Here is a 17,719-nt window from a genome sequence, read left to right on the forward strand (position 1 = left end):
TCCAAGTAGTTGCAAAGTGTAAATGGATGTGCTTTCTGTTTCCAGAAACCGAGCATGACCACATCACACAGACAGCATTATTTTTCATCCCTTTGATTGTTTCCAGTCTTTTTACAATGTTTGGACAGAAGGTCTTGGTTTGTAGAGTGTTTTATGGTGATTTTTTTCCCTCATGTCTTTCAGCTTGAACCAGGATGAATCTACTCAAAAATATCATCTAGGAACTCCCTTATGCTGCTTTTCCCTGTTGGAAATCCCCAAGGATTATTACTACTTTGAGACTTATGTGTGTTTTAGCTCTTTGCTTCTGGGAAGAGAGGTTTTTTATTGGAATTAAGTAACTGCCTCCACTTCCCAGGCATTGGACAAAGAGATATTTGACATAGAAACCCTGTTCTGAGTCTCTCTATCTGGAAGTCATTGAGCTAGAGAGAAATAACCCTGAGATTTACAGAGGTGACTTCGGGAAATACAACAAAGACCAGATTCACAAGAATTCTAGTTTTGAGGAAAGGCCATACTTTTCAAGAAGGCCACAGAGAATCTTCTTTCCCTTTCCTTTTTGGACTTGAATTCTGGTTAGCTCTGAATAACTATGGGAAGAATCACTTTGAGAACAAGTCTTACTTCCCTGTTCATTGCTTTTGAATGTTATGTTTTCTCTAAAGTCCAGTTTGGGTCTCTGGGAATGGGGCAGAAATAAATCACCATGATGCATCATGATATAATACTTTTTTTAAAATTTGAATTTAAGTCTTAGTGTTGCTCCTTACTAGTTATGTGATCTTGAACAAGTAATTCCACCTCTCACTTTACTCCCTTTTTTGTTTATACCTTTTTAAAATTTTTTTTCTATTTAGTATTTTATTTTCCCCCAATTACATGTAACTTTAACATTTACATTAACATTAACACGCATTAACATTAAGCATCAATTTTTAACATTTGTTTTAAAATTTTTGAGTTCCAAATTCTCTCCCTGCCTCTTCATAACCCCTCATTGAGAGAGCAAGTAATTTGATATAGGTTATACATGTTATACATAGACCAAAAAAATAAAATAAAGTTTAAAAAAGTATGCTTCGATCTGTGTTCAGGCATCATCAATTCTTTGTCTGGGGATGGATAGCATTTTTTTATCCTAAATCCTTCAGTGTTGTCTTGGATTATTGTATTGCTAAAAATAGCTAAATCATTCACAGTTGGTCATCTTATAGTATCGTTGTTACTGTGTACAATGTTCTCTTGTTTCTACTCATTTTACTTTGCAGCAGTTCATGTAAGTCTTTCCAGGTTTTTCTGAGAGCATCCTGCTCATCATTTCTTATAGCACAATAGTATTCCATCACAATCATATACCACAGCTTGTTCAGCCCTTCCCCAATTGATGGGCATCCCCTCACTTTCCAATTTTTTGCCACCACAAAAAGGGCTGCTATAAATATTTTTGTACATGTGGGTCCTTTTCCTATTTGTATGATCTCTTGGGGATACAGCCCTAGAAGTGCTATTGCTGGGTCAAAGGATATGTACATTTTTATAGCCCTTTAGGCATAGTTCCAACTTGCCCTCCAGAATGGTTGGATCAGTTCACAACTCCACTAACAATGCATTAGTGTTCCAGTTTTCCCATATCTTCTCTAACATTTATCATTTTCCTGTTTTGTCATGTTGGCTAATCTGATAGGTGTGATGTGGTACCTCAGAGTTGTTTTGATTTGCATTCTCGAATCAATAGTGATTTAGAGTATTTTTTTTTCATATGACTATAGATAGCTTTAATTTCTTCATCTGAGAACTGCCTGTTCATATCCTTTGACCATTTATCATTTGGGGAATGACTTGTATTCTTATAAATTTGACTTCTTACTTCTCTATATATTTTAGAAATGAGGCTTTTTATCAGAGATACTGGTTGTAAAAATTCTTTCCCAGTTTTCTGCTTGCCTCCTAATCTTGGTTGCATTGACCTTGTTTGTGTAAAACTTTTCAATTTAATGTAATCAAAATTATCCATTTTGTATTTCATAATGTTTTCTTTCTCCTATTTGGTTATAAATTCTTCTGTTCTCCATAAGTCTGACAGGTAAACTATTCCTTGCTCTCCCAGTTTGCTTATAGTATCAGCCTTTATATCTAAATTATGAACCCATTTTGACTTTATTTTGGTATATGGTGTAAGATTTTGGTCTATGCCTAGTTTCTGCCATATTCTTTTCCAGTTTTCCCAGCAGTTTTTGTCAGATAGTGAGTTCTTATCTCAGAAGCTGGGGTCTTTGGGTTTATCAAATAGTAGGTTACTATAGTCATTGACTACTTCATCTTGCATACCTAACCTGTTCCACTGATCTACCACATTTCTTAGCCAATACCAAGCAGTTTTGATGATTGCTGCTTTATAATACAATTTAAGATCTGGAATGGCTAGGCCACCCTCCCCTGCATTTCTTTTCATTAGTTCTCTTGATATTCTGGACCTTTTGTTATTCCAAATGAGTGTTGTTATTATTTTTTCTAATTCTGTAAAATAATTTTTTGGTAGTTTGATTGCTATGACACTGAATAAGTAAATTAGTTTAGGTAGAATTGTCATTTCTATTACATTAGCATGGCCTACCCATGAGCAACTGATGTTTTTCCAACTTCGTAAATTTTTATTCTCAGTTTAGTGCCGAGGACATCTGTCTTATACCTTTAGCCCCAGTATATACTTAGTCTCTCGTTGCTGAGTTGCAGATCAAGACTATTCTTTCTGCAGCTTAAACTCCCAACTAAGTGATAGCTTTCTCTGAAATCCACTTCCAGCATGCCTTGATTAACCCATCCTTTAGTCTGATGTACGTTCCCCAAGAACATTTTTCCTTTTTGCCGTCTTCATTCCTACATTCCTACCTTTCTGATTTCCCACATTATACATCTGAACTCTATCTAAAGCCTAGTTGGCATTACTATTGCTCTTGGCCCCACCCACAACTTTTGATGAAGGAAAGGGAAGTTTGTTTTGGGGTTGATTTTTGTTTTCAAAACTTGAATAAATTATATCTTTTTACAAGTTCCTCCTTGGTAGTGTAGTTTGAATAAGCTCTGAATTAGGAATTTGGACTATCCTGATTTTATTCCCTTCTACTATGTGATGTCAGGAAAGTCAACTCACTAATCTCTTCAGTTTTCCCATCACTATAACGATTGCAAAGGTTTCTCCCTGCTGTGACTTTTACTGATTCTAAACTCAGTGCCTTACCGCCTCCTCTCTCCTTGTCCTTTCTCCTTCCTCAGTAAGTGAAAATTATTCTTATCTTCTAGTGTATAAGAATACTTAGAGTAGAATCTGTTGAGCTTTGAGCTCCTTATCCAGAAACAGTGGAAATTTCTAGATGCTTATGTCTTTGTTTCCCTTCTAGGATAAGAGAGAATCTATCCCCATGGAGCAGGTAGGCAAAGCCAAGCTGTTTATGTTATCAGTGAAGCAGTCCCTGAGCCAGGCCAACTTTGACCTCTTCACCAGAACCTTGCAGCAATATAAGGGGACAGATGACTTCCACAGCATGATGATTCACATTAGCACACTCTTTGCAGAGGACCCAAAGAAGCACCATTTGCTCCAAGGTACTGTAGTTCTGTCTCTGTCCTACTCCCGTGCTTATCTGTCGATCCCTTCTCACACCCCCCATGTGTGCTCTGACGAGCACGATGAGTGAAGCTCAACAGCACTATGGGTAGCACGTGGCAAGTCTATATTTTGCCACAATCCAGATTCATAGGATCACAGAATCCAGGTTAGTCCAAGCCATTCGTGAATAGGAATCCCCTTGACAACAGACAAATGGCCAGTTAGCCTTTTGTTCGCCTTCCAGAGAGGGAGCATCTTGTTAGCTCCCAAGGTAGCTCTTTCTACTAGGATCGTCATCATTTTTAGTAAGTTTTCTCAGATTGAGCTTAAATAAGTTAAGTTGTCTTTTGCAATTTCTACCTGTTGGTCTTAGTCCTGTCCTCTGCAGCCAGGGAGAGCAAGTCTGATCCGACTGGTCTTTGACAGCCCATCAGAGACTTGAAGAAAAATATCCTGCCCCTCCCAGCCTTCTTCTCTCCAGTTAAATATCCCAGAGACTTCATCATATTTTCATATATGTGTGTGTGTGTGTGTGTGTATGTGTATATATATACACACACACATATACATATACATCTCTCTCTCTCTCTCTCTCTCTCTCTCTCTCTCTCTCTCTCTCTCTCCTGATCTCAAGTTCCTTCATCATCATGCTTGCTTTCTTCTGGAAGTTCTCTAGTTTAGTGTTGGCCTTGTTAAACTGTGACACCAAAACTGAACAGTACTGTGCTCCAGATATGCTCTGACCAGGAGACATGACAGCAGACCTTTCTTATACCCTTCATCTTGGACACTGTGCTGCTTTTCTCCTAGTGTAGCCCAAGAGCCCATTAGCCTTCTGGGCTTCCAAATCATGCTCTGGATTCATAGTGAGTTTATAATTTACTACAACCCTCCAGATCTTTCTCTGAAGAACCACTATATAGCCATACCTCTCCCATCTTATATTTGCAAAGGTGGTTTTGAGCCCAAATAACAGATTTTACAATTTAATTCCAATTAAATACAAGTTATTCCTGGGTAGGCAAAGTGTTACCAACTCGAGCAGGGCTTGATTACTGATTTGTTTTTGGAGCTAAGGAATCCATACCTGCCATCAACTGGAGAAAAGCAAGAGGGTAGTGCTGATGATGTTTGAGGCACAGAGGAGGCCTGTTAGACTGCTAGTGAGGGAGAAACAGAGAGAGAGTGAGAGAGAGAGAGAGAGTGTGTGTGTGAGACACAGAGAGAGAATGGGCTGAGACAATGATACTGCTCTACTCAATTCTCTGATAATTCAGTTATTCAGTTAAATAAATAATGAGAAAAGTACATTGAAGGCAGGGAGAATCACTGCTTCCTAGAAATGTTTCTGGCTGGAAAATCCCAAAGAAAATTGAACATTAACAAAACTTTTGCCTTCCATTGGCCTCATTAGCATATTTATTTGAACAGGAACACACTTCATAGCTCTAAGAATGTTCTACCCTGCCATATTGCCCTACTTGTCATTTTCTCCTAGTTAAATATTCTCCTTTGATAATTCAGCTCTTCTGAAACCATCTAAGTCTCTGTTCAGACAACCCACAGGATCATACCCAAACTAATCTAAACCAAATGGTTGGCCGGTAATGCCCAGACTTTCCAATGAAGTAGAGTTGTGTGTGTTCCTTCAGAAAGCTAACTTAGTCTTTCATACTGTACTGAAGTTATATCAGTGCCTGTTGACTAGCTTCTTAATTCAGGGACCAGTTTCCACATGGTGACCACTTGCTGCCTCTATTGCTTCTTTTTTGAACAGGATTTTACCAGTTTGTCCGGCCACACCACAAGAAGCTGTTTGAAGAAGCATGCCTCAAGCTGACTGGGCAAAGCTGTGGCTACAAACCTGAGCATAGCCTTCCACGTGAGAAAAGAGAGCAGATGGTCCAGGATCCAAATGGTAAGCTGCCTGAAGGGCTTGTACTAGCACCTGAGGTGGAAGGTCGGGGAAGAGATACCTTACCAAAATCGGCTGCACACGTCCACTCTGTCTGAGCCAATTGGGATGTTTTTTGGCTCTGGACAATCGAGGGTGTATATGTGATGATGGTGATGATGATGATGGTGATGAAGGTGATGATGAAGGTGGTGTAGTAAAAAGACTGGATTCAGAGCCATACAAAATGGGTTCAAATTCTACTGCTCCTATTTGCTGCTTGTATGGTCTTGGGCAAATTACTTCATCTGTCTGGACCTCAATTTTTTCATCTGTAAGATAAGGAGGTTGGACTAAATGACCTCGATTCTCTTCCATCTCTCAGGCCCTGATTCTCTGTAGCATTTTAAAGTTTACAAAGGACTTTATATACATTCTCATTTGATCCCTGTGAACCCCAGCCGTGTAAGGTGGTGCTACGAGTGTTATCCCTATTTTTATTGTTGTTGTTCAGCCGCTTCAGTTGTTTTTGACTCTTTGTGACCCCATTTGGGATTTTCTAGGCAAAGATGCTGGAGTGGTTTGCCATTTCCTTCTTTAGCTTATTTTTCAGATAAACAAACTGAGGCAAACAGGGTTAAGTGATTTGCCTAGGGTCACACAGCTAGTAAGTGTGAGAATTTAAGTGCCTATACGCAGCTAGGTAACACGGTGGATAGAGTACCGGCCTTGGAGTCAGGAGGACCTGAGTTCAAATCCAACCTCAGACGCTTGACACTTACTAGCTGTGTGACCCTGGGCAAGTCACTTAACCCTGACTGCCTCACCAAAAAAAAAAAAAAGAGAGAGAGAGAATTTAAGTGCCTAGCCCAAGATAAAATCTACCTGGTCCTAGGTGGGATTCAAATCTAGGCCTCCATAATTCCCTGACTGATGTTTCCTTGCCTCCCCTCTGGGCCCAGTTCCCTGACTGTTCCCTTCATCGGCATATGTATTCTCATTTATAAAGGGAAGGGGCTGGACTAGATAATTCCTCAAGGTTTCTTCCCATAAGGATGTTATGTAAACCTCTGTGCTTATCAGTGGCTCCCACTTTATGGGGTCTGCAGAGAAAGGATCCTCAGCCTCCTGTGACTTCCCCCTTTAATGCTCCTTGGGAAGATGATGGTCCCTTTGCTGTTTTTAAAGTTTGAGATGTTTATGCCCCCTGTTTGGCTGTGACAGTTATTCACTGTCCTGTTTAAGGGCAATGTATGTCGGGAGCACCAAATGGCCAGGCTTCCTACTTGGAAGTGTGATAGGCTCACAAGTGTTTGAGGTCACCCTGGAGGTGTGGGTAAATAAGCCTTGGCAGTGGATTAGATGAGGGAGGCCACAAGTGGAATAAAGTGCCTTGCCCCATCCCCTCAAATATGGTCATTTGAAAGTTGAGTGGAGATGGGCTGGTGCCTGAGCGGTGAGTGCCCTACAAAGGTGAACGAAGCGGCCCACCTCGGGCCAGTTCTTCTCAGCCCGTGAATTCTGGAGCACGTGTTTACCACACTAGGTCAGATTGATGGTCCATCCAACTCCATGTCCAGGAAGGATCCCACGGAAGCACGTAGGTATCATCTTTGAAGTTAGCTGTTTGTCCTGGTAGCTACTTATGGCTCTTTTTCAGTCTGGTTCTGAGATTTCATCAGTGTTAAGAGCTCCCTATGAGGAAATTCTTACCAGTACAAACAAATCTGACAATTCTTTGACAAACTTAAGAGTCTTAGATGATTGCCTGGGACACTGAGAGTTAGCTAAGTGACTTGCCCAGGCTCACACAACCAGTTTGTCTCTCAGGCAAGACCTAAATACAGGTCACCCAGCCTCTGAGGCCAGCTCTACCCACCACGTGCTGCCTTCTCTGGCTGTTGTTCATAAATCTAACCAGTCTCTAATCGTTCTAGTTCTTCTCTGAATTACCCCTTTTTAAAGTTTAGTGACTAAAACTGCCTATGAAATTTCAGGTGTAACCTTAGCAGAGCTCTTTCCTTAGAAGGCGAAGATGATGTTTTCTGATTTGATTCAAGGACCTACCTTGAAGCTGCCCAAGCTCAGTATTGAGGCATTAGCAATATGTCAGGGCAGCATTCTTATAGAACCATGGACAGTGACCCTATTTCCTGCTCAGCAAGAACAGTAATAATAGTTATCACTCACAGAATTAAGTCCTCCAACTGCAAATCTCACACTCCCTCCACTGTTCTGTGCCAGCCTTTCTAGGTTCTCCTTTTACCTTTCTGAATAATCTGATTCCTTCTTCTTTTCTGGTTCATCGTTCACGTCTGGCTCTTAACCATCGTTGTCCCCAAAGGGCCTGTCTTGGGCCCTTTTCTCTTCAGTGTGGTGTGACTCTGGAGTCAGAAGATCTTGGTTCAAAGGATATCTCTATTGCTTATTCCCCATGTAACATAGAACAAGTCACTTAACCTCTATGGACCCCAATTTCCATATGTGTAATATGAGGCAGTTGCATGAGATGGCCTCAGACCCTTCTAGTTCTAGATCCCTGGCCCCCTGGCCCTCTGTCTTAGCAAGCTCACCAGCTTTCATGGGTATCCTTATCTCTGTGGAGATGACTCCCAAATAAGTACTCCTAAACAATATTCTTGCATCAACAGCTTTCCACCTGGACATGCCATAGGTATCTCAAGCCCAACATATCCAGATCAGGTGTTGTCTTCTTCCCCAGTCTGACTGCATTCTACCTCTTTGGGATCGCTACACCTTACTACTTTCAGGTACTCTACCTTCTAGCCAAATTTCCTACTTGTTTACTTGCTTGCCCTTCCTTACATAAACATTCCTTCCCCTACATGTTATTGCATAAGCCATGTCTGAACTGCTTTCCCTCATTACAGCTGCCTCTTAACTTCTCAGTCCTCATTGTTATCTCCCGAGCTCCTTAAGCAGAGATGCTTTTTAGTGAATGTTTGTGGAGTTGACTCTGAAAGCTAGTATTTACCAAGGTTCTCCAGATTTCAGTTCTGGTGTTCTTTCTACCACAGCACGCATGAGTTCACGGGCCCTCATTTTATATGTATGGTGTGGATTTTTTTTTTAAATCCCTGAAGTCATTTTATTTGTCTATGTAAAGATTCATCTGCCATTTCTCAGCTCTCTCTCACAGATTTGTTAATTTTTTTTTATTACCTTTGGCCATTACAAGTAGGTCTCAGTCGGTGCAAATAATGAAGCTCCTTCCTCATTTATGGTTCCAGGCTATGGTTAGTAGCCTTTGGCATGGTACTTCATAAGGGGCTTTTGGGGAAGACTACTTGTACATTGACAGCATTTACTAGTTCTCTTTTACCAAATGCCTGTTAACCTCTCTGAAGCTCTCTAGTAAATATCAGACATGATTTTCCCAAGCAGAAATCATTTTGCCTTTCCCCAGAGCTTAGCACAGGGCCTGGCACATAGAAAGCACTTAATAAATGCTTATTGGATGCTGTCTTTATTTAATTTAAAATTTGTAATTGGTATCTTTTTTGTTTTTTACATCAGCATTCACTCTATAGGCAGGAAGAGCTGGCACCACTTGTGGCCACTGTCTCCCCCCCCACCCCCTCGCCCTTCTTCTTCATCCCTTCTTGCAGCAGGGCTGCCCCAGAATCCTTCACGTGGCTCACATAAGATGGAAGGCACCCACTCTGTGTCCTCCAGTGAGAGGGAGGAGCCCTGGGCTTCCTGATGTCCTCCAGGCTTTACTAGCTGTCTTGCCTCCAAAACTGGCAGCCTCCTGGCCCTGACATCTGAGCAGCTGACGCCCCCTCAGTACTTCAGTGCCATTCCTTCTGCTCAGCTTTCTCTGGGTGTTGTCTCCCCATGCTAGACTGTTAACCTCCTAGAGAGCAGGGACTGTCTTGCCTTTTCTGTTCGTGTCCCCGGTGCTTAGGGAGGTGTTTGGCACATTGTGTTGCTGTTGTCGTTGAGTCGTTTTCGGTCATTTCCCACTCTTCATGACCCCATTTGGGGTTTTGTTGGCAAAGACACTGGAGTAGTTTGCCATTTCCTTCTCTGGTTTATTTTACATAGGAGGAAACTGAGGTAAACAGGGTTAAGTGACTTGCCCAGCATTACCCAGCTAGTAAGTGTCTGAGACTGGATTTAAACTCACAAGGATGAGTCTTCCTGATTCTAAGTCCAGTGCTCTATCACTGTGCCACCTAGTTGCCCTCTGGCACGTTGTGTTTAATAACTGCTGTTCGTTGCCAACTGATATGCCTTCCCTTTTCCCTGCCCAGAGAACCATTTTTTGTTACGAATAATAAAATACAAAGAAGAAGGAAAGACAGTTCTGCAAAATTAAAGCACCACATGACTGACAGGAAATGTAGGATTCTATGCCCGTGGTTCCTCACCTCTAACAAACAAAGGGAAGTATGTATGTTCTTGTCTCTTTTTCAGGGTTAAGCCTGGTCATGGTTGAGACAGTGTTCAGTTTCGAGAGTGTTTTTGTTTTTGTTCATTTCATTTACATGGCTACAGTCATTATCTGTATTGTTTTCCTTGTTTTCCTTCACTACATAAGTTCATGTAAGTCTTAAACTTTTCTGAACTATTCACATTCCATCATTTCTTAAGCCACAATAATATTCCATTACCTTTACATCCATGTGCCATGGTTTGTTTAGCCATCCTCTGTCTGTGGACATCTTCATTTCCTATACTGCTACAAAAAGTGCTTCTAAGAATGCTTTGATGTATATGCAGTATTTTCATATTTTCTACCAACTTGTACAATTTGGAGGCAAGGCTTACTAGTGTGTAATGCTCTGTACTCTTACCTCTTTGGAGTCCTTTCCCCTCTGGCCCATGGTCATCTTCCTCTACATCCCTTTTCTGTTAGAGTGATATCAGTAACCTTCAACTCTCCAGACCACTGCAAAGAATGGATCACCCATTGTGATCAGCAGGTCCCCAGTTTCAACCTTAATTTAGAATTTCGACCCTGGTTATCTTCCTACATTTTCTACTTGACTCATCCTCCCAACTATTGAGTACCTTTTCCCTCAATCAGTTCATTTTAGGGGACAGTTTTGAATTAAGCATCTCCCTAATAATGTCCTAAATAAAGACAGTGTGAAAGAATTCTCTGTCAGCCACTTCTTCCTCGCCTTTCGAAAGCATCCCCTTGGCTCCACCATCCTCAAGCTATCCTATATTTTTAAGACCCTTTTTATTGGTTTTAGAGTCCCTTAGCAGGGTTTCTCAAAGTCCTTTTTGAATTATACCTGACCTGCCTACTTTGTGAATTTCCTTTTTCTCCTTATTTGAACTTTCCATTTCTTTCAAAGATACCTTTTTTTTCTTTTTTCTGTAGTAACCACTTGAACTCTGCCAGTTAAACAGGCTTCTTTTAAAGGCTAGTCTTTCCTTGAACTATTATTTAATCTTTTTCAATTAAGTAATTTTACCCTCTGGTTCTAGGACCTCAGGAAAGTTTTCCTTGATGATTTCTTGGAAGATGCTGTCCAGGCTTTTTTTTTTCCATCATGGCTTTCAGGTAGACCAATAATTCTTAAGTTATCTCTCCTGGATCTGTTTTCCAGGTCAGTTGTTTTTCCAATGAGGTGTTTTATTTTTTCTTCAATCTTTTTCATTCTTTTGATTTTGTTTGATTGATTCATGATGTCTCATAGATTCGTTAGCTTCCACTTGCCCAATTCTAATTTTTAATGAATTGTTTTCTTCAGTTAGCTTTTGTACTCCTTTTTTCCATTTTGTCAATTGTATTTTTAAATGAATTGTTCAATTTTTCTTCAGCCTCTCCAATTTGACTTTTAAAATCCTTCTTGAGCCCTTCCAAGAAGGCTTTTTGGCCTTGAAACCAGTTCATATTCGCCTTTGAGGTTTCAGATGTGGGTATATTGACAGTGTTGTCCTCTCCTGAATTTTTTATTTTGAGCTTCCCTATCACCAAGCTACTTCTCTATGGTCATTGTTTTTCTTTGTTGCTTCTTGCTCAAGTTGTTTGCCTTTCTTCTGGCTTTTAAAGTTGGTCTCTGCTTCTGGGGCACAGGGGCCACTGACCTAGGCTTCTTGTGCTGGAGTTTAGGGGCCTGGTTACTGGTTTTGTGTGCTGGGGCCTCAAGTGTTGGCAGCTGGAGGCGTCTGGTAGTTTACTTGGTGCTGAGCTGGAGCTGGTGATGGTGACTGTTGTGTGCCTGATTTTGGCACTTGCCTGTTCCACCACCATAGGGCTCAGGACCTCTCCCTGGTTTGCCAAAATAGGGCTTGCCACTGGCTTGCCAGGATGCCTCCCATCCCATACTGGTCCTCTTCAGCCACAGCAAGAGGGACCTTTCCCATTAATCCCCCTAGCCTCCCTAGCTAAAGAGTGCTGTATCTCATCTTTCTGCTGGCTCTACTATTCCAGGATTTTTCCTGGGGTAATATTCTCTGGGTTTTTCAAGGGCAATAAGGGAGGGTAAGAGCAACTTATTGCTTACTCTGCCATCTGGCTCCTGGAAGTCCATCTGTTACTTATCTCATTGGGTGTTGGGGGTTTAGAGCAAAAAAGGGCCTATGTTTTGGTTAGACATAATACTATTGGGAACATCATCCTTGCTAGAGCTCCCTCAAGGGAGTTTCCATATCATGCCACTGAATTTTTAAAGTGTTCCTTCAGTGGACCTCACCTGTGATGTTACCTGGAATGGACACATGACCACAGCTGTAGCTGAGAGGAGCACTTTAATGGCCTTAGTTCTTTGAAAATAAATACAGATTATAATGTAGTGAGCCCAAGGATGAGGTACACTTACCACATCAAGCCTAGCTAAGAATTTGGGATAAGGGTAAGGGGCATTTAAAAAACCACAGTAAAACTCTTGATGGAGGGAGGCTTGAGGTTGGGAGGCATGGATTTCCTTCCTGGAATCCAGGTCCTGGATATTAAAATCAATATACATTTCACAGAGGCTGGTTGGGGGCAAATATAAAGAAGGTTCCATTTTTTACAACAAAGAGTAAACCAAGGAACTTGCTTCTGCAGGAGATGGTACAGACTGAAAATTCAATAAAACAAATTCAAGAGGGATTTTGATCAGTTCTTCGAGAGAGCTCAGTCATGGGTCATGAAGAAAAGCTGGTAGCCCTTAGGGCAGGCCATTTAAAGAGAAAGGCTTGCCTGGAAACTTTCATGCCATCTCCCAGATGTCTGCTGGTGCCTCTGTCAACTCTGCTTTGCAGAGGTCAAAGGCTCCTAGAGAAAGGCAGACCTGTCAGAGCAGACCAAAACCACCTCTTTTCTGTGTTGCTTTGACTTTAGGAGTGGGTGGGCTCCATCATACTTGTATGTTCCCTTGCCCAACCAAATGAGTTTTATTTAGCAGTATCTTCAGCTTGTTAAGTCCCATGATGGTGGGCCCTGTTTAGTGGTGATATAGAAGTGGAAGAAGACATGACTTTATGTGATTAACTGTGCTTTTCCTGATGTTCCATAGGTAGGAGGTCTATGGTTGTTTTCACACATGGTTTTCTTTACAGAGGAGCAGAATAAGATCAAAGGGGCCTTTTCAGAGGGTGTGGCCCAACAGCTCAACTCAGACATTCATCTGAACCAGGGAGGAACCTACCTGGTATCTGAGATCACCACCCAAGGTACCCTGACTTTTATCTAACATCTCATGAATTACATGCTTGGTTCAACAGAGAAATGAGGAAATAGACACACTAGTTATTAGACTCTTCAGGATGTTCAAAGCAAATCTTTTGCTGTTTTACCTTTTAAATTCTTAATAGGAAAGAGAATGGTGCCAGTAATGGATATTTGGAAAGAATGTATGGTATATCTCTTTAGAAAAAATTAAATTCATCTTTTTTATGACACTTTAGGCCTTAAAAGGCTGTTTTCAAAGGTCAAGATTAATTTGTTTTTTTATATTACTATTATGAACTCGACAAATATGAACGTTTCCTTAGATAAAGAACATAAACAGGATCGTTACTGTACAGTTTTTTTAAAGTATATACCAAATTTAACACAGTTATTTCATTCACCTTCTTCTCTGAGTCCCCTTTTCAACTTCTGCTCTTCTGTATGTTTTTAAGACATTTCATTGATGTGCTTTTCTTTTTCTTTCTTTCTTTTTTTTTTTTGGTATCACTATTCCCACACTTCCCTTTGTAGTGCTCTCTCTCAGCTCACCTTCCTAAAATAAAAGCTTCCGGTAACAAGTTGAGTAAAACAAGTCCACACGTGTCTCAAAATGTATGTCTCATTTGACTTCTCTAGTCGATCACCTCTGCCAAGAGGTGGGAAGTGTTATTCAGTATCAGTCATCCAAAGTCATAATTGGTCATTGTATTTATTAGAGTTCTTTTTTTTAAAATTATACTTTATTTAAATGTTCTTTTTTTTTAAAAATTTTGAGTTCCTAATTCACTCCCTTCCTCCAGTCCCTCTCCCATCCATTGAGAAGGCAAGCAATATATCATAAATTATACATGTTAAATTGTGCAAAACACATTTCCCTATGAGCCATGTTTCTTTCTTTCTTTCTTTCTTTCTTTCTTTCTTTCTTTCTTTCTTTCTTTCTTTCTTTCTTTCTTTCTTTCTTTCTTTCTTTCTTCTCTCTCTCTCTCTCTCTTTCCTTCCTTCTCCTTCCTTCCTTCCTTCCTTCCTTCCTTCCTTCCTTCCTTCCTTCCTTCCTTCCTTCCTTCCTTCCTTCCTTCTTTCTTTCCTTTTTTTTTTTTTTGGAGGCAATTGAGGTTAAGTGTCTTGCCCAGGATCACACAGCTAGTAAGTATCTGAGGCCAGATTTATACTTTGTCCTTCTGACTCCAAGGCTGGTGCTGAATCCATTGCAGCACCTAGCTGCCTCAGGAGCCATGGCTGTCACCTACCCTCCCAAAAAAGGCAGAAAAAATAAAGTAAGTGAAAAAAGTACGTTTCAACCTATACTCAAAGTTTATCAGTTCTCTCTCTAAAAGTAGATAGCATTTTCTTCATGAGTCCTTTAGAATTTACGTGGATCATTGCAGCTAAGTCTTTTACAGTTGGTGGATCATTGTTGCAGTATTGCTGTTACTTGGTACAGTGAGCTCCTGGTTCTGCTTGTGTCACTCTGCATCAATTCGTATAGTCTTCCTAGGTTTTTCTAAAACCATCTTGCTTGTTGGTTTTTTATGTCACAGTTGTGTTCCATGACAATCATATACCACCACTTGTTCAGTCGTTCCCCAATTGATGGGCATCTCCTCAATCTCCATTTCTTTGCCATCACAAAAAGGGCTGCTATAAATATTTTTGTATGTAGAAGTCCTTTTCCTTTTTCTTTGATCTCTTTGAGATGCAGATCTAGTAGTGATATAACAGGGTCAACACACAGTTTTATAGCCCTTTGAGTATAGTTCCAAATCATTCTCCAGAATGACCAGTTCATAACTCCACCAACAGTGTGCATTAGTGTCTCTGTTTTTCCACATCCCCTCTAGCATTTCATTTTCCTTTTCTATCATGTTAACCAATCTGATAGGTATGAGGTAGTACCTCAGAGTTGTTTTAATTTGCATTTCTCTTATTGATTAGAATTCGGAAGTCTTTCCTAGTTGTTTTCCTTGACAGTGTTGTAGTCATTGTGTATGTTGTTCTCCTGATTCTGCTCATTTTTCTCTGCTTTAGTTCATATAATCCCTCTCAGGTTTCTCTGAATCTGTTTCTTTTGTCATTTTCTATGGTACAAGAATACTTCATCACATTTAAAACCATAATTTGTTCATCCATTCATCATTTGATGGTTTTCAACTTTATCTCTAGTTCTTTGCTACAACAAGAAGCTATAAATATTTTTGGATGAGTCCTTACCCTCCTTCTGTGATCTCTTTGGAGTATTAGTTTAGTGCTGTTATCTCTGGGTCAGAGGGTATAAACAGTGGAATGACTTTTTGGGTCTAGTTACGAATTCATTGAATGGTTTCTAGGCTTCACTGCTCCACCAACAATATATATATATATATATAGTGTTCCTGTCCTCCTGCAGCCCTTCCAACAATTGTCATTTTCCATTTTTGTCATTTTTTACCATTGTAAGAGGTGTAACATATAACCTAAGAGTCACCTTGGAGATTTGGAACATTTTTTCATATGGTTGCTAAAAGCTTGAGCTTCTTTTGAGAACTACCTTTTCACATCCTTTGACTGTCTATTGGGTAATAGCTCATATACATATACACACATGCATCTTAGATGTAAGGAATTTATTGCAAAGATTTTTTCCTAATTGTTTTCCTTCTAATTCTGCCTTGCAGTAATTTTTACAAAAACTTTTCAAGTTTAAGTAATCAAAGTTTTCTTTCTTATCACCTGTGATTTTCTTTATTCCCCATTTGATCAAAAACTCTTTGCTTGTGGTAGGACCTTTCATATCTAGGGGTTATGTATCCATTTGGTGCTTATTGTGTTGTAAAGTGTGATATGTTCGTCTAAACATAATTTCTGTCAAATTGTTTTGCAGCTTTTGTCAAATAGCGAGTCCTTATCCTAGTAGTAATAAGAATCCTTAGGTTTATAAAATACTATTCTACTATATTTGATTGCTTCTGGGTCTATTTAAGTTGGATTTTCTGTTTTTTAGACTGAGGATTTTGTTTTTGTTTTGTTTTTTTGAGCTAGTTCCTTGGTCAGAAAACTTGCTTGTGTGCCCATGTATAGGGACCAGAGAAATACTTTATCCTCCATGCTGCTTTCCCATCCCACTCTGCTGATTGTAGCTCAGAATTTACCTAGTTACAAAAAAGGCTTCTTAATGTTGCCTTCCTTCTCCCCTAGGAGAAAACCACCCAAGTGTCTTGAGCAGCACAGCCAAAGTGGAGCCAAAAGCCCCTGGGGGAGAAGAAGGGGCATGCTATTATCACAGCCTATCTTGCAGATGTCAAGAAATCCCTTGGTCCAAGCTGTTACAGCCAGTTCTCCACAGCCCTCTCTGCTTATAAGAAAGATGACAACTATGAAGCCATGGTGTCTGTGATTGCTGCCCTCACCACCGAGAAACCTGAGGACTTGCCTCTTCTACAAAGCAAGTGTTGTATGCCACCTTGGCCTTGTGAATAACCTTAAAGACCCATTCGGTAGTCTCTGGATAAATGCAGTAACCCGTCTCCATAGGCTTCTTGGTCTTGGCCAGCTGTATTGCTGCCTTTCTGCAAAGAGGCATGAAGTGTAGTAAAGAAAAGTCCTCTGCTGGTCCCTATGGCTGACCCTCTGAAATCAATAAGAGTTTTCAGGAGCTCCCAGAAATGAAGTAGAAAATCTCAAAGCAAAACTAGGGAGAGGTTCCAACTCTAGAGATCCCAGGTCCTCTGCCTTTTCCTGGGCTATTATATATTGGCCATGACTCCCTCCTGGTGCCACACTTAGCAACAAACTCTGTTCTTATCCCATTCACAGAGTTTTTTTTCTTTGCTTCTCTCAAGCTGGAGAGAGATGAGAAGTTCTCTATTTTCAGAGGGCTTGAGACCATATAGAGTGGGACAAATCTGTGAAGATACAACCAAGGCAACTCAGAGGCCAAGCTGCAAATTCTAATTCTGGCCCTTGGAGCAGCAGGTGACAGGATGGAGCAAGGAGTGGCAGGGAGCAGGAGCAAGTTCCTCTTCTCCTTCCTGATGGCTTATCCTTCTGTTTATCAGAGTTCTCCATGTTTGTTCGCCCTCATCATAAGAAGCAGTTTCTCCAGATGTGTATGGACTTGACAGGGACATGCCCTAAAGAAGGGACCCTGGTATCTCCCAGGAAGAGCCACCCAGAACCCTCCAGCCTTGGCCCCCTGGTAGAGGAAGAGACTGAAGTGCAGGTGCTGGTGGCAGGGTCCAAACCAGGTAGGACATGGGCTTCTTTCTCATTTCCATAAGCACCACATAAATCTGGGCTTTCTTGTCTTCTCTACTCACCAGGATCCCGGGATACCAACTACAGATTCTGTTTTAGTGTGACTATCTCACTTGCTTAAAAAAAAATTGCTTGGTTTCTGTGAGATGAGGAAGATACTTTACTTTCTCTACAGAATGATAGATGATTCAGTCAGGGACTCTGCCTGCTTCCCTCCTGTGTGACACACTTAGATCCTAAACACAGAGGTATCTGAGTCATTTTGGGATATCTAGACTTTTTCCCAAGATCATGTTTGCTCTAGTTTCTTCCTGATAACTACACCCAGTGTTCCAGACTCAAATGATGT

The 17,719-nt window shown here is 40.7% G+C and overlaps 1 protein-coding gene across 1 annotated transcript in view; it reads left to right on the top strand.

Moving 5' to 3' along the window:
* The window catches only part of RTEL1 (regulator of telomere elongation helicase 1), a 97,917-nt gene that overhangs the window by 74,613 nt on the left and 5,585 nt on the right, over positions 1-17,719 (top strand). The window contains 6 exon segments of the mRNA XM_020981603.2: positions 3,402-3,606; positions 5,388-5,528; positions 13,029-13,142; positions 16,312-16,367; positions 16,369-16,558; positions 17,172-17,360. Of these exon segments, the coding sequence (XP_020837262.1) occupies positions 3,402-3,606; positions 5,388-5,528; positions 13,029-13,142; positions 16,312-16,367; positions 16,369-16,558; positions 17,172-17,360 (895 nt within the window).

Source organism: Phascolarctos cinereus, unplaced genomic scaffold (assembly GCF_003287225.1).
Source record: "Phascolarctos cinereus isolate Bilbo 61053 unplaced genomic scaffold, phaCin_HiC Scaffold_2;HRSCAF=192, whole genome shotgun sequence".
NCBI lineage: Eukaryota > Metazoa > Chordata > Mammalia > Diprotodontia > Phascolarctidae > Phascolarctos > Phascolarctos cinereus.